At 37.2% G+C, this 24,296-nt stretch overlaps 1 protein-coding gene across 2 annotated transcripts in view; it reads left to right on the top strand.

Annotated features, from left to right (window-relative positions):
- Positions 1–24,296, top strand: part of nbas (NBAS subunit of NRZ tethering complex) — a 166,723-nt gene that overhangs the window by 19,139 nt on the left and 123,288 nt on the right. For both annotated transcript variants that reach the window (XM_032585504.1, XM_032585505.1), the window contains exons 14-23: positions 359–552; positions 3,711–3,989; positions 9,493–9,618; positions 9,861–10,012; positions 10,134–10,271; positions 14,965–15,043; positions 17,461–17,565; positions 17,731–17,867; positions 22,369–22,455; positions 23,331–23,484. In XM_032585504.1, coding sequence (XP_032441395.1) covers positions 359–552; positions 3,711–3,989; positions 9,493–9,618; positions 9,861–10,012; positions 10,134–10,271; positions 14,965–15,043; positions 17,461–17,565; positions 17,731–17,867; positions 22,369–22,455; positions 23,331–23,484 — 1,451 coding nt within the window. The remainder of the gene's footprint in view (positions 1–358; positions 553–3,710; positions 3,990–9,492; positions 9,619–9,860; positions 10,013–10,133; positions 10,272–14,964; positions 15,044–17,460; positions 17,566–17,730; positions 17,868–22,368; positions 22,456–23,330; positions 23,485–24,296) is intronic.

Below are 24,296 nucleotides of genomic sequence, written 5' to 3' on the forward strand. Positions count from 1 at the left end.
ATGGTGCATGGTGGGGCTAGCAAATATTTTCTCCCTTCGGTAACCAGGCCATTTTGTGTGTGTATTTCGGTGTTTGTGTATTTGGCTATAATCTTATTTTGACAGTTTCAGGCCACTAGTGGTGACAGCTATCACATTTTGTGTAAGCAGTAATCTAGGCGTATATCCTCATGACAAGTGATGTCTCATGGCGCTACATATAAATATGTCTGGAAGGGAGGGAGACGAGTTACTAAAAAGTTACTCTTTGGATAAGGGTATTATCAGGCTATAAAGCCCACAAACATGTTAAGTGAGGATGAGGAGAGAAAAAAAATCTGCTCTGACTGACCTTTGTGTGTCACTGCACTTGTCCCAGATAAGGAGCAGTACTACCCACTGGTGGATGTGAGTTGGTGGAGTGACAACGTGTTGATTCTGGCTCGTTGCTCTGGGTCGGTCACCGTATCGTCCGTCAGAACGTTACGCAACCTTCTGGGGAAGTCCTGCGAATGGTTCGAGCCTTCACCCAGAGTCACTGCTGCGCATGACGGGGGCTTCCTAAGCCTGGAGGTAAATGTCACATTGAGAGATGTGTGCAGATTGTTGAACCAGAGCGAACATCCATTAACATTAGCTGTAGATCACAGCTTTCATCCTTTAGTTCTTTAAAACATGCTTTGTGGAGTATTGAGCAGTTCCTCACCTTCGTTAATATATAACCCCAAATTAGGATGTTGTGTAAAATATAAATTAAACAGAGTGCAAATCTCATAAAAATGTGTCGCAGTGCAAATATCTTATAGAGGGCAGTCAGGAGGAATGAAATAATTCAGCTACTGGCTACCTGGAGCCAATCCAGGAGTGCTATTTATGTTCCTTGGTGCTAATTAGATGTTCCCCCAAAAGTGGAAATAAGGTAGATTGTAGCTTCTGCAGTGGTGCTTAAATCACTTCCACTTTGTGTATTAATTCACATTACGGTATATTTTTGTTGTTTTGAACAGGCAGGGGGTCTCAAGTACTCACAGGCTTTAGCTATTCTCAGATGGGAGTCTTTGACTGTCTGCTAAGCAACTAAAGGTCCTGCCTGAAATTGGGTGTTCACGTAAGCATAATAATGAAGTTGAGTGGAAGAAAAAAGTGTGGATAAAAGAAGGTGCACAAACAAAAGGGACAGCTGCAGCCTTGAGAGGAGGTAAAATTCTCCTAACCTAAAGCCCATAAATAATCCATGCACTATTGTTTGTGGAAGATGAGACACACCAGAACTAAGAATGCTTAATGCAATTGAGGGCATAGTAGTTGTGTAGTCTATTTTCTAAAAAAATTCAAATGCCTTAATTTACACATTTTATATGTTTTCTACATTTCTACATTGTAGATAAACTGTTTATGAGATTTGCATTCACTTTTAGTTAAACATTTACACAATATCCCAATCCTTTGGGAATTTGGGTTGTTGCTAAACTGCTTGTTCAGTCCAAACACAAACTGTTAATAAAAATAATAAGACTGGTCAAGTCACAAGGGAATTATAAGGTGTCAGTTCTTCTGACTAATTAATATTTTGGGGGAAGTAAGTTTTACGTTTAATTCCACTGCTGAGCTTTTGTTTGTTGTGGGGTTGGTTTGCAAAAAAGAATTTCCCCCATGGGGACAATAAAGTCTAAAGTCTAAAAGTTGTCTAATCTCACAAAAACATTTTTTAGCTGGCAACCTTGAGGAAATGTGTCATCAGCCTGTTTTAACATCAGAGAGGAGTAGGAGGGGGAAAGTTAAGTTTAGTTGTTTTTATTCATTTGTTTTTCCCCCAGCATCATCTGTGCTGGACTAAACATGTATCTTCATTTGAAGTCTGCTTGCAAAAGTGTGGAATAATTAGAAACTGCAGTGATGATGCTTAAATCATCACTGTTTTTAAGTGCTAAAGCATCATTTTAATTTTAAGCTACCTCCCAGTAGGACATCCTAACAAAGGCAGTGGGGACTCTAAAATGCACAACCCCATTCTGAGGTAATTAAGAAAAAAAAAGAAGAATAAAACCAGCAAAAGAAAGTGTCTTGTATTTAAATTTCTCCTTATCAGTTTGTCCTTGATGCTGTTTTGTTAAGACTGCTTGTTGAATGGACACACATGTGTTCAATTTAGTGTGTTTACTAACAACACAGCTACATCAGTGCCACACTATTGTCCTTGCATCATTTATCATCTGTCATTTAATGTTTGCACATAAATGTTCATATTCCTTATCACAAGGTCGTTATAGAGAATTGCTTGGAATCCTCTTGTGATTTCACCTCTTAAGTCATATTTTTGCACTAATGTTTGATTGCTGCTGGGTATAGTCATTGGGATTAGGAAATGGTTAAGCCTTCCTCCTATGAAAGTATTGTGGTAATTCATTGTTTTTGCTAACAGATGGATTTTCTTATCCCTTGAACAACCATGTTAGGAGAGACGCACTGTGTTTGTGTTACTTATTCTCCTGAGTTTATAAACCCGACTGTGGAAAACTAACAAATCTAGCTAAAGGATTGTTTAATAAGAAAATTTTGAATTACAGTTGTAGACAATCATACAGTACATCTGGGAAATATTTATTTTTTCCTATTTGTGTTGCAATACAGATTTCTTTTGAAACTGAAGCATACTTTTCTTTTGTATTACACTGACAGAAAATAGTCTATGAAAAGGTGAAATAGTATCTTGTTTAAAATCTGTAAACCTTAATGATTGGAGTTCACACAAATTTTTGGAGGAAAAATTTAACAGTAAAATCTCGCAATATTTAAGACGTTAATAATTAAAAAAATGGTTTTATAAGCAAGGTTTCTTAAATAACAACAACAACAAAAAAAGAAAGTTAGCATAAACCACTTAGGAACACAGCGAAAATTTGTAGAAAATTCTGATGCCAGTCCATAACACATATAATATGGCCACCTGTTCCTACCGTGGATCTATTTAATTGTGTTGCTCTCAAGCCTCACTCCATGTTTTCAGTGCAGGTATTCATTTACCTCAGTTTTTATGCAATGTAGCTATTAGAGATAAGTTCTGATTTAGCTTTCAATTTCAGAGGAAAGTTTCAGATAATAGCAGACATGGGCGGTGGAGAAAATCTTGATAATGTACATTCTCAGAATGAGACCTAAAAAGAAGCACAGTTGCAGTAGACAAAGGTTGTTTGTGTGATCATTAAATACATGGATAGAGAGAAGTTCCACTCCCTGACTTACTAACTAAAATACTCACAATTGCAGAAGATGGGGTAGGTTTATGTGTCTACACACTGAGCACAAATGAGCCTTTAACTCTGTGTAAAGTTGGCTTTTCTCAACATGTTGTTTGGCCTTAAAAAATCACTTCCAGCTAATGGTCTTTTAGTGTCATAAAAGTGCCATTGAGTAACAGCTGAGGTGATGCAGAGTTCACTATGGTGCCCAAAGTACTCAAAATTTACTACCTCTGTCTGCTGAACTATTAGGTTCTTCCACTCACATTTTGTTTCATTCATTTATGGCACAATTATTGGAAAATAAAGTGTTTGCATATTTAACGTTGAGTCACTGCATATTCCTATCAGTATTAAGTCACTGTGAATGTCTTCTGTGATCAAACCAAAAGGGGTACTAACCTGGATTTTAAAGAGCATTATGTCCTCTATTGTTTTTATGTTCTGTGCTTCCACCTAGTGAACATTTTATCCTTCTGTCATGCTGATTAGTGCGAGGTGAGACTTGCTCAGAAGCGTACACGCTTTGAAAGCAATCTCAGCAGCGGCGCAACCATCGAGGAAGAGGAAGGAGATGATGGCGGAGACTCTGATTCGGATGAAGAGTCCTCAGCAAAAGCCCGCTACTTTGGCTACATCAAGCAGGGCTTGTATTACGTGACGGAGATGGAACGTTTCGCGCCGCCACGCAAACGACCCAGAACAGTTGCTAAGAACTACCGCCTGGTCAGTTTGAGGTCCACCACCCCAGAGGAGCTGTATCAGAGGAAGGTAGGAGGAATTAAACATCATTACACTACACTGCACTTTAATAAGGATGATATATTGGTAAGCTTTAATCTCTCCCTGTGTTCTATATTTTAATGTATCGCTTTATTACGTACTAAAGATAAATGCTCAAATTGTATCCCACAGTTATGCCAGGCTTTGTTAGAGAGTTGTATTTAATTAAGTTAGATGAAGATAACTTCTTGTTTTCTTCGTGAACCCTTGTGTCGCACAAAAATTGGAAAGAATTCCAGCCGGTGCATAATATTTTTGAGCCGGATGGCTTGTTTTGATCTTTTGCTAAATGCAAGCAGCATACCAAACATAAAAGTGATTTCCTTGTGCAAAAAGAAATATTAGAAACTGAGAAAGGGAAAATGGGAAAAAGCAGTATTTTTAGTTTGAACCACACGTGCTGATTCAAATGAAAGCATAGTTTAATTTCCACCTTTTTTTTGCTCAAGTTTCTGTATAAGTAATAAAGACAAACAACATTCAAAGCTGCTTTGCAGGGTTTGTGCCAAAAACCTGAAGGCATTTCTCTGGCCCAGTTGCATTTGATGGAGCTCTACCTGAAAGGAAAGAGTCAATAGGGTTTTTTATTTTGTAACATCCCTTGTAATTCCCCTAAGTCCTGTATGGAAACGAAAAAGTTGGCATTTTGAATTTATCACTATCTATAAATATACTACTGTAAATAATTTAACAGTATGTTGCAAATTTGAATAAAATATTTATTTATACGAAATATTGTTTATTTAAAAGTGCATACTATGTTCCAGTGTTTGTGTAAACGTCTGCCAAACTGGCAGACGTGGGAGTATCTCAAACAAGATATTTGTGAAATGCGTACTCGCGTGCTGCAGATTAGTATCTATTTAGTAATGATTATTGTAGTGACCTCTGACATTTGCATATTTTACACTGTACTTTAAACATCGTAGATGAGAATTTTATACAAACAACAAATTACAGCTTCTGCTGCTATGGTTACAGTTTCTGAAGAAGACAATGTTATGCCTTGCAGTAATGATTCAAATGATTATTATTGTGAGAGTTTTGATGAATATGACTTTGAGGCCAACTGTAGGAAATTGGATTGTGGTGTACTTCTGATTTCAGTGCCTTTTTTGAGTAAAGCTTTACAGGAACTTGTTACAATTTTAAATTTAATTTTATAAAATTATTTATTGAGAATACAAGTGGTTTGAGGTCACATATGTTTCTTGTAATTATTGCTACCATGATCTGTTTAGTAATCTGATCTAGTAATGACATTTCTAAAGGGAGTTGGTTGTGTGGGATTTTATTTTAGGGCGACAGAATTCAGATTGGGTGGAATTCACATGCATTTTTATTTATAGAGGGGAAAAAAGGAAAACTGTTCTGCCTTTTTCTTATACTTCATTCTTTTTCCACTCCCTGTTGGTCTTTGCGATTAAAATATGTTGGTTTGGATTGTAAAATGACAAAACCTTCAAGGGCTATGAATAGCTGCACTTCCCCGTATTTTCTTTCTAGGTGGCTGATTTCTAACTGAGATCGTCAGCATGTTATGGTGTTTTCCAAAGAACAATTCTATTCACCTACACAGTTATTCAATGAACTGGTGATCATCTCCATCTTCCAAAACATGCTTATAAATGATTTTGCAAACACAATAGATTTTTGGTTTCATAGTACACTGCTAATTATTTTTGATTGCCGTTTATAGTTGGGGAAGGTTTTTTGTGTCTTAGGTGTCTAAAAGATCATTCATAACTACATGTTCATAAGGTTTATTTAGCAAAAAGCTGTCGTCAATGTTTATGCTGGAATGTCTTTGTGTTTGAACTTGAAAGCTCATTTAGCTCAGTTGTCCAAACAACTCCTCCACTGATGTGCTCTTTTGCCTCCTGTTGAGTTACAAATTCATTTTGGAGATAAAATGGACATTGCTTATGTAATATTTCAAAGATAGTTAAATTCTAATCACATAAACCTCATGCACTGCCTTTATCATGTTAAAACTTATACAGGAGTAATGTGCACCTCGCTGTAATGTCAGTAATCAATTTCACTGAGCAGTTAGGTTTCACAGAGGACACCACATTCACTGGGAAACTCTTCATTTCTTTATGGCACTTCATTTAGCAGCAGTTGAAGGAAGTCACTACCGTTTGTTTGGTCATCGACTGAATTGTAATTGGGGCTTCAGCAGAATCTGTTTCAGACTAAATAAATCTCTTTTAGCTGAGAGAAGAACTAATGTTTTGTTGGATCAGCTCCAGAGCGCTGTTGAGGAGAAAATGAAAAGCCAAGCAAGACACTCAGTCTGTTTTAAGGCTATTTTTCAGTCCCGGGGGGGTGTTTTCTGAAATGCTAATTGCTTTATAGAAATATGACTGTTGGTGCTGCTTGCTACAAATTGCAGCAAAAGACAACAACAAGCTTTATCTTGGGGCGCAGTGAGAGTGGTATCTTCCCTATCCAGTCCCGAGTTGGAGCACGGTTCATCAGTCATTTTTATGACCCATCATCTGCTGCCTTCTTCATCATTGTCATCATCATTAGATGTCATCAGTCATCACCATCAATCCTAACTGTGAGAGTTACAAAGTGATACATCATTATTATCTCTTTGTTACACTAGGTACCGACTGCAATTCCCCGATAGCTGATGCTGCATGTCTGCCATAATTTCTTTTTTTGTCCTTTCTTTTGTTCGTTGTGTACGTGTTCAATTTAACAAGCGTTTCAATATCTGTATGTAGTTTTGCATTTAAGGCCTTAATTATTTAGTTCAGAGTTGTACAGTTTTTTCCTTGACCAGATCTTATTCATGTTCTGCTTGTAACTAAGATAAAAAAATCTGAATTTCCCCTGCCCCCATCTCAGGACTCTATGAGAAGAAATGGAGGATGAGACAAGGCTTGCTTTTTTTTTCTTTCACTTTGAACTTTGGTTTAAGAGTACACTTACACTCCCTGGAGATTTGTAATATAAAATGAATAAATTAACAAATTATGATATTTTATGTGTTATATGTCATTTTCAGTGATTCTACCCAGATATTTTGTTTTTTTAAATTGATCCTTTTTTCCTTTTGCAACATCTACCCATCTGTTACTGATCTGTTTCAGTTCACTTTTTCATCATTTGGAGGTTTCTATTTTAAACATATGGGATTCATTAATAGTTTACCAAAATCTTAATGGTGTTACCGGATTTGCACTAACCTGACACACAAACTCTTACAATTATAAGAAGAACAGTGATCCTCTCAGATTCATTTTGCTGAGATTATGCAGTGACACTGACTAGAGTGAGTGGGCTGTGGTCAAGTGGGTTATTTCCTTAAGCCAGCCTCTTCACATGTTTAAGCGTTTGATGATGCACTTGGCGGTGAAACCCTGGATGCTTTAGCGGCACACTGGCAAGACTGCAAACAGTTTCATTAGATGAACCTAGAGAGAAGAGGAAGTGTTTTTTGATGTTCCTCCTACATGAGGTTTAACTGTGTGGGGTTCTTTCTGGCCTCCAGGATCCACGCTCTGGCTAATGTGTTGCTTTTTAACTCCCACACACTAAGAGAGAGGAATCCTCAGTGTGTCTGTCGACCAGTTTGCTTGGCGGGTTACTTAGACACACACTGAGTGGGCCTACATAAAATGTAGTGTCATTACATTTGTTGTTAGATTAAATCATATTGCTAGGCATTTATATGTCAAAAATCCTCAACAACTACCACAACAGCAGAAACAATGACATTGCATTCAAGCTCACGAATGTAAATGTAAAAATGGAAACGAAATGGAAACGTTAAATAAAAAACAGACATTTTCAGTAATAATGAGGCAGATTTACTAGCTTAGTTTTAATTTCTTATCCAAAGTCAAGAGATGTGTATGGGGAAGTGTAAAATAAAATGCACCCAAGAAAGTTGTCAAAACTTAGAACACAACCATCAATTTTTAACACAGTAGCCACCCAAGACTAAAGTAGTGACAGCAAAGTCTGAAGCTTAAATGTGAGTTCAATATTTACGTGGCAATTTGTCAAATCAGCGAGAGGAGGAAGTAAGAAGAAATGTTGTCAGAGAAAAATTATTTGGAGACCTAACCAACTGGAACCGTGTACAAAAGTTTAAGCGTTTTCTATGGGGGAAATTTCTATTTCTAAAAAGAAGTCATATGTTTTTCATTTTATGCTTCTATTGAGTAAACAGTGGCTTCTAGTGTGGTTTTAACCTCTAAGTTTGGATTTGTTGTGGCTTTATACATCTCATGCTTTTTTTAAGCTCAGAATATTTTGCTCCTGATTCCTTCTGACATTTCAGATTGTCTCTTGGTAACGTCTTTTTAACATGGGACTGTCTCCTTATCTGCAGCGTTGGCACATTACACATTGATTCTGAGCCTGAAATGTGAATGTGTAAATCTTTCCGCTCAAGGACACACTGCTTGCAGCCACATTTACTCAAAACCTTGACCTCCTTGCTCTTCCCTGTAATATAAAATGTGGAGCTGTTAAGGACAAAGCAAAGTGAGTTTAGTTTTGTTACACTATTCATACTGTTTAGGAAAAATCTTTTTCTGATTGATTCAGCGAAACACTGAATCAATCAGAGAAAGGCGCATTTGGCTTTAGATCTTTTATGTAGAAAATCAGAGTAAATATCAGCGTGTGAGAAAGAAAAGCAAGAGAGAAGAAGGAAGAAGAAGAAGTGAAACTTAACATATACAATTCTCCTTTTATATCTTATCAGTCACATACACAGTGCCTTCCACCCATCTCTCTACTGTAGGGAGTTTCTCTAAGTTTCTCCCATCTCTGGTTAATTGGTACCTCTGTCCCTAAATCAAAACTGGTTCAAAGGAGTTTCGGTTGGATAGAGAAGAAAAAAAAACATCTTCACTGAAAACTCCGTTAGCAGTTCCATAAGTATAACACTTGCTCAGAAACCTTCATTATCACTTCATTCTTCCCAGTAAATAAACAGAAGTTTTATTTTCCAAGATGATACTCAAGGTAATTATGTGCTTTGCAGAAACAATTTTAAGTTTCATTCAAAGTTGTAAGGAGCAAAATAAATAAGGTCAAATGATTAATTAAACACACAAATTATAACATATTAATAATGCTTTTTTTGTTTTTGTTTCGTACAATTTCATTTCAATGAATTAATTCATTATAGTTCATATTTTATATTCACCTGAAGGTCTTTGTGAATAAAATTTTAATCAGTGCTGAACCCTTCAAGAGAAGATTAAATAAAATGGTGCATACATTATATCAGATGTTTGTTTTTTTTAATTCTTTGTTTGCTTTAAGTCTCAATCAAAATTCACTTTTTTGGCTGGAATGTGTTTTTTAAAGAGGCTTTATGCTCATGCACTAGACAAAAACCCACTGCATTTCTCTTAAATTGTGAGTTCATATTCTCCTCCCTTTGCATTGTCTGTTTCATTATACAAAAAAAAAGGCAGAGTTGTTGATTGTGCAAATGCTTTTGCTTTCCTCACAGATTGACAATGAGGAATATGGAGAAGCTCTGTCACTCGCTCAGGCATATAACCTGGACTCTGATCTAGTCTACCAGAGACAATGGAGGAAGAGCCATGTCAGCATTGCCTCAATTCAAGATTATCTGGTAAGAATTGAGGGAAATACAAGAAAAAACTGATTATTTATATCAAACGTTTAGCTGTTTATCGCTTTATAATTATTTTAATTTGTGAGAAGAGCTGAGTGGGAAAATCACAGGCTGAAGCTCAAGAAAAAAAAGAACATGTAATCTTTTTTTGATTTTCTTTTCTAACTCTGTATCTCACTTTATCACATAATTTCTTCTTGTCTCAGTTCTCCGTATTTTATTCCCCTAAACTCTCCTAGAGCAAAATCCGCAAGCGCTCCTGGGTATTGCATGAGTGTGTGGAGCGTGTCCCAGAAAATGTAGATGCTGCTAAAGAGCTGCTTCAGTATGGGCTGAAGGGAACTGACCTGGAGGCCCTCATAGCCATTGGGCTAAATGAAGATGGTGGCAGGTGGGATACGTGAGGCTGAACACAAACATCTATCTTAGGGGCACAAGTGATTTTTACCTGTGTTGCCCCTGCGGTCAAGGAGCTTTTTCTGCATGATGTTGTTTTTCTTTCCATTTCTCAGGTTTATCATGCCTGGCGATGTGGACCTTGATGATCTCCCATATGAAGACCTCTTGTCTGATGATGAGGAGCTAGAGATGAAGAAGGATAAGGAGAAAAGGAAAAGACAGGAGCTGCTAGCCAAGGTTGATTTCAGCAGGTATGCAGGTTTTACTACCAATTTTTGACCTTTAAGTCTGCAGTTTTATAGTCTAACAGTCTAATAGCTGGTGGTGAAGCATCAGTTTAACCATTGTATTGAAAACACATGAATGGTGACTGGGTTTAACCCAATTTTTGTCACTGTAATCACTGATGGAGAATTTTTCCTTCACCTTATCTCCTGAAATCAGCTGTTCTTATCACTTTACCTCTGGAGTCATTCTCTCTATCTTTTTGTCTTTTGTGCCTTGGTCTCAACCTTTTTCTGATAGTTTTGAGACCAAACAAAACTATGGTCGTGTTAAGGATCTCTGACATTCAACTTCAGCTTTCATGTGCTATTTTATTTTCCCTGACTGAAAAAGTATGGAATATAATTTCTGAAAAGTGTTTATTTCTAACCTTTGCTCTGCAATCCATTCTGCAATAAAATGTACCCATCTCTCTGACCATCCAGTCTGGCTATCAGTATCTCCTTCCATCTATCCATTAGTGTATAAGTCAGAAAAAGACTTTGTCCTATTCAGTTCTGCACAATATTGTGGGTCATTTTTGATGGTCAGCAAAAGGATGAACTAATATAAAAGTGAGGGGCATAATAGAGAGATGGTACCTCTCTTGAGAATTTGGAGACAAAGAATTTTTAAATGTTATTATTCAGTAAAAAAGGTTTCTTAATGGTTCCATTTGAGCTCTAACCTTTCCCCAAAAACCAACAGGCAAAAATATATGTGGTGGAGTTTATGAAATATGTTTGAAATAAAACACTACAAAGTTAATTTTGCTCTGCATAATTGTTATTTATTTTAAGCCAGTCAGACATTCTGTAGGTGTCTCTGTCTTCGAATGTAAGAGAGGATCTGTTTGGCTGTTGGACTCAAGCTGAGTTGGCAAGCAGACCGCCGGTTTGGTGTCTTTTAGGCTTAGTTAATTTAATGTTTATGTAATTATTTATTGGTATGTTTTTCCCTTTTTTTCTTTTTACTAACCAGTGGGTGTAATCTATTTATTTATCTAGAAAACTTGGGAGAACCATTTGTTGAGTGGGTGAAAAAATCCCACCAAGGGAAACCTGACCCTCCCTAGTGGGAGATGGCTCATTTGGCAAGTTGTTGTCTTGTGTATCAAAATATTACTTTATTTTATTAGTATCCACTCTATTCCAAACAGGAAACACTGTGGCTAACGTATTAGATTTGTAAACAGAAAAAAAAACAGGAGTGGATATTAGAGAGGGCTGCCAAATTTAACTCTGATAGTTTGATTAGGTGGCACAGAAGAGAGAGGATCATAAAGGCAGCCATGCTAATGAGGATGAGGGGGGAAAAGACAGAGGAAAACCATTGGCACAGATTAGTGGGTAATCTGTTGGAGGTAATTTATGCCTTTGTTGTCGAGTGCCCAGGGAAAGACTAATGAAAAACCCTTTAGTGATCACTAATCACCCCTCATACGCACATGCAAATTTGCGTGCTCATGTATCCCAAAAACACTCCTAATGTGATTTCATGCACATTACACACACCTGTTTAAATAAATGTACGTTGATGGAGGAAAATAATCATAAACACGCAGGGAAATTGCGCTTGCTAAATGCAAATCTATACTGTTTGCATAGTTCCTGCTGGTTTTAATCTGAAGTTGCTGGATTGCGTAACTGTTTTGTTCTTCTTACAGTAGCTGTTGAGCCTGCAGTGTGGATTTGAATGAAAACAGGCACAAACTTTGTAATGAGGAACTTTGTAATGGCTGCCATTCATTTGCTGTAATGTGTCATCATTTTGCTTGTGTGATTATCTGTGTGACTCATCGTATATGTAATAAACCGGAGCTTTAATGCAGACTTGTAGTCGTGCCGATAAATAAAAGATGGAAGATGAGCGCAGGGTTTTAGGAGGGTGTAAAAAAATCTATCACTTATAACCATAAAATAGGGTATTGCATTGAGTCATTAGTGAATTTACTTCTTAAAACATGGATATTTTTCTCTCTTATCTGTCTTTGAGTCGTCATGTCTCCCAGAGAGCTGACATGTGTTCCCAAAATGTGTTTGTGTGTGTGTGTGTCCCTAATGGAACCAGCCATGTTGACGGCAGGCCTGCGGCTGAGGCCTGTGAGTCACATAATAATTCTCCTAATTTCTTTTTAACTACACCACCATTACAGAAATGGCTTGGTATCGATCACATCTGCTCTTGAGTAAGTCAGGGCGCCTTGTGCATCAAACCGTAGACCATCAGACAGAATGCATCTTTGATCCTGCCACGTGTCCAAACTGTGAAATAAAATGTCATTATTCCTAAATCTTGGCAATCTTTGGTAAGAAAATAGAGATGAACATTTTAAAAGTCTTGATGGATATTGAGCGTTCCGATTAAATGAAACCCACTCTGTTCCTTTTAGTAGAATCTGTGCAGCATGTTTGGAGAAGAATTTATCATTCACATCATATACAAAGAAATCAGAAATTGGCGGACATGGGTGAAGATAAAAGAATGTAGTCTGCTGCAAGGTGTTTGTGTTCTTTGTAGATCAGATTTACGCTTCAGCTAGGAGTCTAATTTCCTCCTTTCTGCAGTGTTGGACTATGTTTGTCTGCCTGTGCAAGAATAGTTGAATGCAGGCTGTGTACTTCATATAAACACACACTCATACACGCCGTTTTGCAACAGACCACATGAATTACAGTTTAAGATGTCACAGATTTGATTCATTCAGTCTTTTCTTTCTCACATTTATAAGAAAAATTCAGAAAAATAAACTACAAACCTTTTTAAAGGCGCAGATCCTCTTCTACTCTCTGTAGTGAATTACCAGGTTTCCTTTTATTGTATTCACCACTGGACTGCAGAACCTTGTTGTTTATACTGCCTCTTAGTTGAACAACATTGCAGAATTGCAACTAGAAACTTAATTCAGACAGTGACATAATCCAGTCATTTTTGTGCATTTTGATTGTAGCTTTCAGCCAATGAAAATCCATGATTTTTTTTTTCTGAAAGTTTGAATATTGACATCTAAAGGGGAATATATATATATTTTTAAATTCAGAACTTTCATGTTATGGCCATGCAATGACCTATGCAATAATGGAGAAGACTGCAGACTTAAGAGTTGTCCAGCAGACGGTCATTAACACCCTCCACAGGGAGGTTAAGACAGAAAAGAATATTTCCAAAGAAACTGGCAGTGTCCAAACATAGAAATGGTAAGCTAAGTGGGAGCGAAAGAAGCAAAATAACACTGGTTACTAATTATAATGGTCCTCTTTTCAGATGAAAGTAAATTTTACTCTTTATTTGGAAATCACTCTTAGATTCTGTATCTCTGTAGAGGAAGAGTGAAAAGACACAGAATCTAAGTTGCTTAAGGACTAGTGTTAAGTTTCCACACTCAGTGATGATTTGTGAAGTCGTGTTGGTTCACTGTGCTTTTATAAAGTTCAGTCAGTGCAGCTGCCAACCACATTGTGCTTCCTTCTGCTGACCAGCTTTACTGAGATACTGAATTTGTATTCTTTGAAAATGTGGTCTCATTTTCAAAGAATACGTTTTGTGGTGCCTGTCCCTAGCACCACAAAACTACACCAAACAACATCAGAACAGTTAAGACCTGATCTTAAGTAACCAGGGGTTCCTGCTTCAGAGCTAATGACTTGTAGCGTCCACCAACTGAGATCATCTACAGTACATGGACTTACTGGTCAGTTAGTTGATATTTGTTTTAAAAGCCTTGTATTTTGTTGGGCTATGTAATATTCTACCTGTTGGGTCTTCATTAGCTAACAGCCATAATCATCAAATTAGCAAAAATAGTGATAGTGATACAGGTTGCAATTTGTCACCAAAATTAAGAAACTTCCCACAATATGAGCTATTTGCTCACTGTCAGAAGTTCTCTGTACTTTTTTTATTGTTTCAAGCAATGATCAGTCACATCCTCAAGAGAACAGCAGAGGGGTAAATATATTTTTTCTACATCTCTCCTCATCCCTCTTCCTTACCCTTTTGCCATTCATCTCCTCTCTCCATTTTTTTTTCTTAACATCGCTCTGAGAAAACAGAGCAAAGTAATTACCAGTAGTGCGAGCTCCAAGCCAGCACTCTTTGATGTGCCAGAGGGTGTTTTGAGCCAGTGTTAATCTTTGTTAGTCTTTGCAGAGACACCACGATAAAACTTGATATCACCCTCGGTAATTAGGGATTAAGGATTAAAACGAAGGATGAGAGGTCAGGTCCAGTGCTGTTGATCCAAGACTGATTTTCAAGGGGCAGACCAGATCTTTCCCAGAGATTGCCTGGATCTTTAATGTTTGTAGTCATTCAGTTTATTTATAGCTGTGATTAAATGATATTGGACATTGATTTGATTCTTGTAGGATAATCACTCACCTCATTGATGGAATCCTATAAATGACTGAATAGGTTTTTGTGGTCAAAGGAAGTTGATTTAGCTGGCTTAGAAAATGATTAGTTTGGAGGGCAGTCTAGTCAAAAGTTCAATATGTCCCTGTGGGTGTCCTCAGATGAGTCAATTTCGAGTTAATTTGTGTCTTCTTGCAGTGAACAGACTAAGGCAAATATCTAGTCTCACTGTGAGTAACATTTCTGGCCAAGACCTTGTGTCAGAGTTGAGGTCTTTAATTAAGTGTCTGGATTTTACTGACATGCCTTTTGGTTTTTTATATTCAGGTTGACCCTGGAGCAGAAGGAGCTGTGTCGTAGTCGACTGAAGCTGCTCTGCTACCTGGACCGACTGGCAACGTACGAGGTAACAACCAAAACAACAAAGCCTACCCCACTGAACAGCACAGTGTTCAGTGGGGTCACAATGTAGTTGTGACATTTCTAAATGTCAATAATTTCAACATAATAAGATTCAGTTCGCAGCGTTCAGAAAAACAAAAAATTTCCAAGCTGGTTATAGGGAAATTTGGTAACTTGTTCAACAAAATACAAATGGACAGAATCAAATTAATAGTTAGGTTTATAAATGTTCTGTATTGTATGACTGGGGTCAAATATTTTGGGTTTCCTTCAAAAGGCATCTTGCAATAGGTGGTTGGACTTTTGACCCATTCCTCCTGACAGAACTGAAGTAATTTTGCCTTTTCATCTTTGACCACACATTTTTAATGGGCTAGAGATAAGGGCCTTGTGATGCCCCTCTTTTTTCCCCTCCAACTAAAGCAGTGGTTAGATCACTTTCAGTTTCATCATATCTCAACACATGACTCCAAGCATTAAGGATTCTGCCCCTTTGGGCATTTGCAAACTGTATTCTGGTCTGTTTTGTTGATTTTAGACTTCTTTCATTTTGACTGGCCTTTCAGTCCATTTGAGTTTGGGACATGTTTCATTGCAGATGGTAACACTTTAATGCCAGCCTCTGCCCGTATATTCACCATATCTTTTGCTCAGAATTCCTTGCTATAACACAGAATCTGTCTCCTTTGGGAACTGCTTGACGGCTGGTCCTTCCTATGTTGTCTTCAGTTACTAACAAGTGATTGAACAGATTAACGTGGCACCTTAAGACAAGCAGAAAATAAACACAATGAAGAATCAGACATTTTTGATATTTCCATGATGTCACAAGAAAGCAGTGTGTTTGAAAAATCCTTAATTGTTGAGGACAGTTCAAGATTCACTTCCTTTTCTTATTGAGTCTTAAAAAGTACAGGGTCTCAAGGATAAAGCGAAAAACTTTTATACTGAGATGCTTAATTATAATGCACACTTTTATGAAGACAAAGTCATCCTGACAGCAGGGCTTTGCAAGACAGGCTTCACTTTGAGAAATATCATATTGTTGCATGATCTTGTGTGACAAGGTCTCTATAAACCCCTAATAGAGGCTGTTTCCAGTTGGGCATTGATTATTCATTCTTTAGTCTGCAGGCCCAGTGGAGTCTGAATGGATGTTTTCCAAACTCACATCCTAATTTTATCCTAAGAGTCCAGCTTGAATCTGTGGGAATTAATACAAAGAGAAGGACTTAGAAGTACTATTAATTTTAATTAAAATTGCATTAAGTAAAAGGGATTCTAATGCCTCCCATATTTTTACTTGTATTTATGTGGAACACAAACACCTTTAATGTTTCCTTAAACATTCTTTATGGCTTAGATGTTTTCCCACCAGCAAACTAATGCTTTTTGCTTTCATATCAAATCCCTACAACGCGCAGAGGATTTTCTCATCTATCCTGCATGGATACTTTCTCTTAACCCCACTAATCTCTTTAGAAATATAAAAACAGCTAAAGAAGATATGGATGTGAGAGGATTTTTAAGTATATGAATGGAAGACTGAAGAAGTGGCAGATCCTTCGTGCTCTAACACATGCATTACTGATAGACTGGCTATAGAAGCACTTCAGCGCAACAGACACGTCTGAAGTGGAGCTTGACTCTTGCAACCAAGTGCTTGAAAAAAAAAAAAGTGGATTTTTATATTCAGTTTGAAGGATGTTAACATGCACACCCTGCTCATCCACAATAAATCACAAATGAACAAGGCTAAGCTTGCCCCCATGCAAGGGGAGATGAGATTTTCTTTGCCCTGCTGCATATTCAGCGCTGACAGGGTGACGTCCCTTACTTTACTCGGACATTGTCATGGTAACGGCAGGACTCGTCAGATGCCTTTCGCCCCAATCCATTTTCTCTGGCCATCTATGAATATGATATTAGGGTTTTTATCATCCCAACTCGGGCTGACTCTGTCTGAGTATGACCCATTCAAAGGCTATCCATCACACACACACATTTTGACATGCTCTTCAACGCACACGCATATTCAAGCATGAAAGATGCTGCAGAGATTTTATACCCACAGATAAATCCCTCTAGCCAAAGGCCAGAACAACAAATGTTCCTTCCTGACATATGCACACACACACACACCCACACGCACGCCCACACACGCCATCACACGCACACACATACCTAAGATTTGCCCAAAGCAGCTCTAAGCTACAAAGTCAAATAGCATCTCTGTTGACTCTTCTTTACTGCATTTCTTCACATTCATCTGCTTCTTTCTCTGTCCCTTCCATCTTTAGTTTGGTTTGCAACAGTTATTCTGGAAAGATAGCCTTTCTGCTTCTCAAATTTGTTTTAATGAACCTTTTTGTCAGTTTTTCATTTCTACTTTTCTCTGCTCCACCCTCCCTTTTTTTCCAGGAGATACTTGGTGGGCCTCATGCAGCTGAACAGAAATATGATGCAGAGTTCTTCAAGAAGTTCCGGAGTCAAAATATTGTTCTGTCTGCAAGAAACTATGCCAGGGTAACATGAGAGTCTCATTTTCTTCAGTTTGTTCTCATGATGTCTTATTCTAGCTGCATTCATCACCTTAAAAAAAGATATTCTCTGCATTTTCAGTTTCATTTTAAATAAAAATAAAACTGTAGGGACTACAGTTGACATTTTCTCATGTTTGTTTATCTGTAGGAGAGCAATGTTCAGGCTCTGAATATTCTGTTCACGTATCATGGAGAAGAACTCCTGCAGCACAGGCTGGCTATCCTCTACAACTTTCCAGAAACCACCTCTCCCCACGAATATGCCGTTCTGCTGCCCGAGGCCTGGTGAGACATAAACAGAGGCTCACATACATCATGATACAAATGATTTAAAATACATGTCTGACATGAAAAGCCAAGAGCAAGATCATGACTTCTTTTTATGAAATACCTCTCAGGTTCTTGCCAGATATGATATGGGCATATAGTGTTTCACATATTTGTAGAAGTTTTACATTGATGTTTGGTAAAGTGTATGTGGATGTTTTGCTTTCCAGTAGTAAATTCTGATTAAGGGAGCCCTATATTATTTTTCTCACTAGTTTAATTATTAATTTTAACCAACTTGATAAATTAATAAAAGCAAAGTTTGATTCATTTTCAATATGGATTAGACAATAAGAGATGCTCTTAGCATTTTGTCAGCTTCAAGTTATTTCAGAAATAGTACTATTTTTTTATGTACAGTGGAAAAGTACCGACAATTATTTTTATAAATTAAAATGTAACAATAACTCATTTAGCATCAGGCTAATTTTCATAGTTGATCCAAGTTTCCAGCGGTGACAAATGAGCTTGCTGCAAAAGGAGAATTTCTTTACTTATTGTAATTAATCTGGGACATTAAAAATCTTGTTAGAGACTATGTGTTCTATCAGGGCACATTAACGTATCTACAGTTGGAATGGTAATCCTTTACTTTAAAATGTATCACTTTGCTTTAAAGTTTTAAAAAGTTTATTCCAAGAAGGGAAAAAAATAAAACAAGTGGTTACACAATACCATCTGTAAGAAAAAAAAGTTCAACTGTTTATATAATTCCTCTGTTCTCTTTTTAATCTATTCTATGGCTCATAGGAGGTACTTTTATTAGCATTGTCTATGGTTCATATCATTAGTTTTATGAATGCTTACACTATTAGGCTTGCTACTAAGTACCTGAAAATAATTTTTATTTCGTTTAGTTATGTGACTCCTGTGTGCTTTAATAAGAAATCATGGTTACCATAATTCTTATTGTCTATTTATCTTAAGTAGTAGTCTGTACAGATCAACTCTCAATAGACTTGTTTGCAACTGTAATTTGCTCTGCTTGTTGGTTGATCATTATTAAAACAACCTGGCTACATCATGGGCTATTTATTAGCATATTGTTTGCCGGACCCCTGCAGAACTGCTAGCTTTGCTAAGCACTTTTTTGAGAGTGTGGTTTCATATTAATTTACCCTGCTACTTAAAAAAACTCATTGCTTTACACTGTGCTGCTAAAATAAGTGTAAATCAAAGTAAAGGTAGAAATGGTAGCTTCTGTAAGGGAAATGTGATTCTTTATTGCAGAAACAAGTTGATCAATAAAGGAAGCCAACTTTATTTCTAAAACTGTAAGCGCAAACCAAAGTGCTAAGGATAAAATGTGGAAGAGTAAAAATATAAAACACAATAAAGTACACAAATTAAAATGCATACTTACATTGCAGAAAATAAAAGTCAACAAATCAATACAATCCTAATAAAAGTAACATTTTATACATGGTCATAGTCAAAACCAAAGAGCTGGTTCTTTAGACTACATTTAAAATTATCATTGGAAGAGACCTGTCTATTTTATTATGGCAATGAGATGAAGACAGCGTGTGCAAGTGCAGCAGCTCAGAGAGGTGGTGTGGGATAACACTACTTAAGGCTTTAAAAACAAATTAAAGAATTGTAAAATTAACTCTAAAATTGACAGGCAGCCATTGTAGAAAGAATAAAACAGGAATAATATGCTCCCTTCTCAATGTACCATCTAAAAGCTGGGTGGCTGCATTTTGCACCAGTTAAAGACGTGACAAGGATGACTGGCTATCACCAAGGAACAGCCAGTAACAATAATCCAACAAAATTGCAACAAAAGCATGGATTACTGTTTCCAAATCATCTTTTGACAGGATGGGTTTAATTTTGGCCAGTTGCCTCAGCAGCAGAAAGCCGGATTTCACCACTGCTCTCGCTTTACTGTCAAACCTAAAATCACTATCCATTTTAAAAGCCAAATTAGTGACAGTAGGATTTAAATGGTGCGCCAGAGGACAGACAAATTTGTTAAAAAGACATGCTTAGCTGGATTAACAGGTATAAAGTTTGCTTCAGTTTACAGACAAGAAATTAAAATTTAAAACTATCGTATACTGACTAGAACATTCTAAGAAGTCTCATTTACAGAGTGCCACAACCCATGTAGGGGACATAGCAAACATGTTTAAGAAGAAGGTGTTCTGGTCATATTAGAACAAAGGTACACTTTTGATGCACAGCATCATGTTTGGGGGATACTCTGGGAAGATGGATGGAGCTAAATACACAACTGTCAAGGAATACAATCTGTTTGAGACTGTAACGATGTTGATACTTAAGCAGACATTCACCTTCCAAGACATGAAATGGTTTAGATCAAAGCCTAATTATGTGTTAGAATGGTCCAGTCAAAGTTTAGGCCTAAATCTTGTTTAGAATCTGTGCCCCAAAAAAAGATGGACACAGATGCGCTCCATCCAGGCTGACTTAGCTTGAGCTTTTTGCTCCAAAAAATATCAGTCTATGTATGCAGAGCTTGGCGCTTTAACTGCAGTAACATTTGGCACTACAACATATTGATAATGTATGCATGACAAACATTTTAGATATTTCTAAAACAAATATAAGATGAATTTTTGTCCTTTCACTTCAGAATTCTGAATTGCATTGTGTTGATCTATCTCATAAAATGCATTTAAATTACATTGTTTTTGACGAAATGCAAGTGCAAAAATGATGAATATTTGGCAAGGTGCTCTGCATGTTTACAGTAAAATATAAACGATAGGCTAGTTGAATCATTTTAGTATCAAGGATTCAATTGTCTGGTGTGTTTTGTCCTATGTCGGGATTGTCTGACCTTAGTTTTATTGTGTTTTTATTGTATAGAACATTTGTGCTTAAAGACTGTATGAGGCTGCTACAGTAAACAGTAGTCAAACACATTTTTAACAAAGAAACAGTTATATATATAAAAACGGAAACGGTCTTCTGGATTCATGACTTTTACCATGCAGGAGTAATTGTCCTTCTGGTTTCCATCTACACGCATGCCCAGACACACTCACACAGTTCTGTACAGCCTTTCTTTTTTTATATTAGGCATGTCTTGAGTTTGTATGGAGGTCAGGCGGTTGTGGCTCTGCAGTGGGCATCCATCATGGAGCTGCCGCTGTGGGCCAGTTTTCCATTTCCCTCAGCTTGTGAGCACCAACTGCTGCTCCTTCAGCACTCACACCCACACTGCAGCAGACGGAGCGCGCTCACACCATCTGTCTGGGGCTCACTCTATACACTGAAGTCTTGCTTCATTGAAACAAGGGGAGGGAGGGTGAATATAGTGTTCTTCTCTAATATCGATCAGGTCTTTGTGGGGACTTTGAGAAACATTGGTGTCGAAAAAGTTTACTTGTAGTTTGAAATTGTTTTCACAACAAACCCAAAGAGTTAAAATGCTGTGCATCCTCGCCTCACCCCTGCTGCCCTGCTCCCTGGATGTGAAGTAGATCAGAGCTGTGGATGCAGAATGATTTATTCCTCTTATTGATATCTGAACCTGCTCACCAATATTTACTCTGCTCGCTGTAACAGAGCTGTCGTTAATGAAGAAAAAAGACCAGGTAGTAAGTAAAATAGAATGAATTTGCTCAAGTTTATTAAGTCCTTAATAAACGTAATATTAGGTTTGGTCCCTTCTCCAAATTTGGATGAATTTGCGCTGCTGTAGTGTTGTTATGAATCTCTGACACTAATTTTTTCAAGTCAACATAAATCACACCTGCTACTTTCTTTTCATGTATTTTTGTGATTGGATAGAATTTATAGCAGTGCTAATAAAACTGCTGCAGCGCGTGTGCACTCGGCCTTTAACGGCACCGAAGATGATTTGTAGCTGCACTATCTCTTGGAGTTTACAGCCACAGTACATATTTTCTCTGTCCACAGAGGAGTAGATAACAGAAAGAAATGCACTTTTCTTCACCATGGAAGTCTCTGTGTGTAGGCATTTTTATGCTTTTTGCATGAGAATTTATTTTTTTGGGACTCATCAGCTCCAGCATATAAGGTTAAAGAATCATTAACACAATCCTACACCTTCTCTAAAGAGTTGAAATTGTTGTAGCTGCTATGATCCAATGTTTTGGCAGTATAGTTGACAGTTTCACATGTCTACCAGTAATCAGGTATGATTATAGTTAGTGCAACTGAACCGAAAAAAAATGTTTAACCAGTTGATTTAGACTGCATTGAAGTTGGCAGTTATTTTTTCCACTTAGGTCCGGGTTTGTTTTGCAAAGCCTTTTTACCTTAATAAATGAAATCATGATTCACAAACTGCATTTTTTATTTATTCAGGTTGTCAAAAACAAAAGTTCCCTTTAAGGGTCCACATGCCTTTTCACAGCACTGCAGGTGGTTTATGGTTGTCCTGATAAGCCGGTTTGTTCAGTTATGTAATTTGAAATTTGCATTTGTGGATGCTGTTCCCTAATCCCTCTTTCCGTTACAGTACGGATGAAAGAGGGGAGTTGGTGTTGATCCCTTGGGAGGAGCAAAGACACAGAGAGATGGACTGGTGTGAGGCAGAGGAGTGCAGGTAAATACTTTACATCAACACTAACTGATTTTTAGCCTTTCAAATTTAAACATATTAAACTCCAACATTCAGACCATAGGGTTTAATGTGTAATTATATGATCTGCCCATATATTAACAAAAAGCCTCCCATCCACATTGCAAAATTGTAATAATTCCTGTTCCATAAAGGCCAGATGCTTGTGCTGGTATCATTATGTGAGACAAAACATGACATCCTATTATCCAAATGTTAAATAGACCCATATCAGACTAATGCTGAATCCTGTTGTGCTGCCAATTTGTGCCATTTGCTGTCTTTTATGAGGGAGGCAGCTTCATTTACAATTTTACTTTTCAGGCACAGTTTTATTACTCCTTGGTGTAGAGAGGCAATATAGATTATCGCCTATTTGGAAATGTGTCCTGGCGTTTCATTTTTGTTTAGATAATAAAAATAACGTTTTTATGCTGGTATTCTTTCCTCCATCAATGCTTTATCTTATTTCTTGAGATAAGGAGATATTTTATTGCTTTGGTATCAACTCTAAATGCTAATGTTTGACTTCTTTACCATGTCATGCATACTTCCCTCATCAGTTTGTGAAATGTTAACAGCAGTGCTTTGATTTCTAAACTCAGCATGTTCCATAATAGAATTGGGCAACATTACAAAAATGGACATGATAGACAAAGCTCAAATGGATAAAAATAATACATTCTGTAATACATTAAATCTTGCTATTGTCTTAAGATAGTTTTCATGAGCTTTTGATTGACCAATCAAGTTAAAAAGAGTCTGATTCTAGTCAATACCCTTTTAGTTAGTAACTAATTTGACTGGATGTAAGGATGTAATGATTTACATAAATAAAAACTCCCCTTTCAATTATCTAGAGCGGTTCTGGACCAAAGCTTGTTTGATGATGACGGTTTCCTATATGAGGATTCTCCAGAGTTGCAAAGATTTCGTACAGCCACACCGTCCATTGAGCTTCTATCTGACTGGTACCGGAGCAGAGCCCAGGACATCGACTCCACCTCCAGACAGGTATGAACATTGGAAAAAACAGCAGAACCTCTTATATCACTGTTGAGCCTAATGATGTAGAGATGATGATTTGGAATAGTTTTGTACCTTCCAGTGGCTGTGTATGCTAAAGTATTCTAAAGTGAACTGTGAGGCCATCTGTCTGTCAGCTACAGTTTAGGCTAAACTGGTCATACAGCTTGACAATGATCCCAAAAATCACTGAAATTTCCAGTAAAATGAACGAGAAGATAAAGAATTAAGATCTTGAAATGGCCTAGTAAAAGTCCAGACCTTGACCAGATTAAAATGATTCTCCAGCACCTTACAAGAGCGTTGTAAAAGTATATCCAAGTCTCAATGAACTAAAGCAACGTTGTAAAGAAAAGATGGTGAAACTTTTTTTCACAGTGACCTTAAAAACGAAAAAACTTCAAGCAGAAATGGATTACTTAAGATCATTGTTATAGGGCATAGGTTATATAAGTGGGTACAAAGGTGTGTATTGTCTGTTTACTTTATATTATGCTCATATCTACATGCTTATTGTATATTTCCACATTTCATATTTAGCAGATGTAACATTTTAGCCTAATTGCCACAAGTATAGCCACCTCTTAGCGCTTTCTTTCATTTGTAGGTGGAAACCAAAAACTCTTTTGTGCAAACAGATATCTACAGTAGTGAGTGTAAAACGCTTCACCAAAAGGGCTTTTAGCTTTGGATGTCCAACAGTTGAAGTATTTCATTTCCAGTTGCTCTCACTTTCAGTTTGAAAACATTTTCTTGTCCCTTGTTGGGAATGAAATCAGCTCAGACTGCAGGTATTTTCT

This window comes from Xiphophorus hellerii, chromosome 15 (genome assembly GCF_003331165.1).
Source record: "Xiphophorus hellerii strain 12219 chromosome 15, Xiphophorus_hellerii-4.1, whole genome shotgun sequence".
Taxonomy (NCBI): Eukaryota; Metazoa; Chordata; class Actinopteri; order Cyprinodontiformes; family Poeciliidae; genus Xiphophorus; species Xiphophorus hellerii.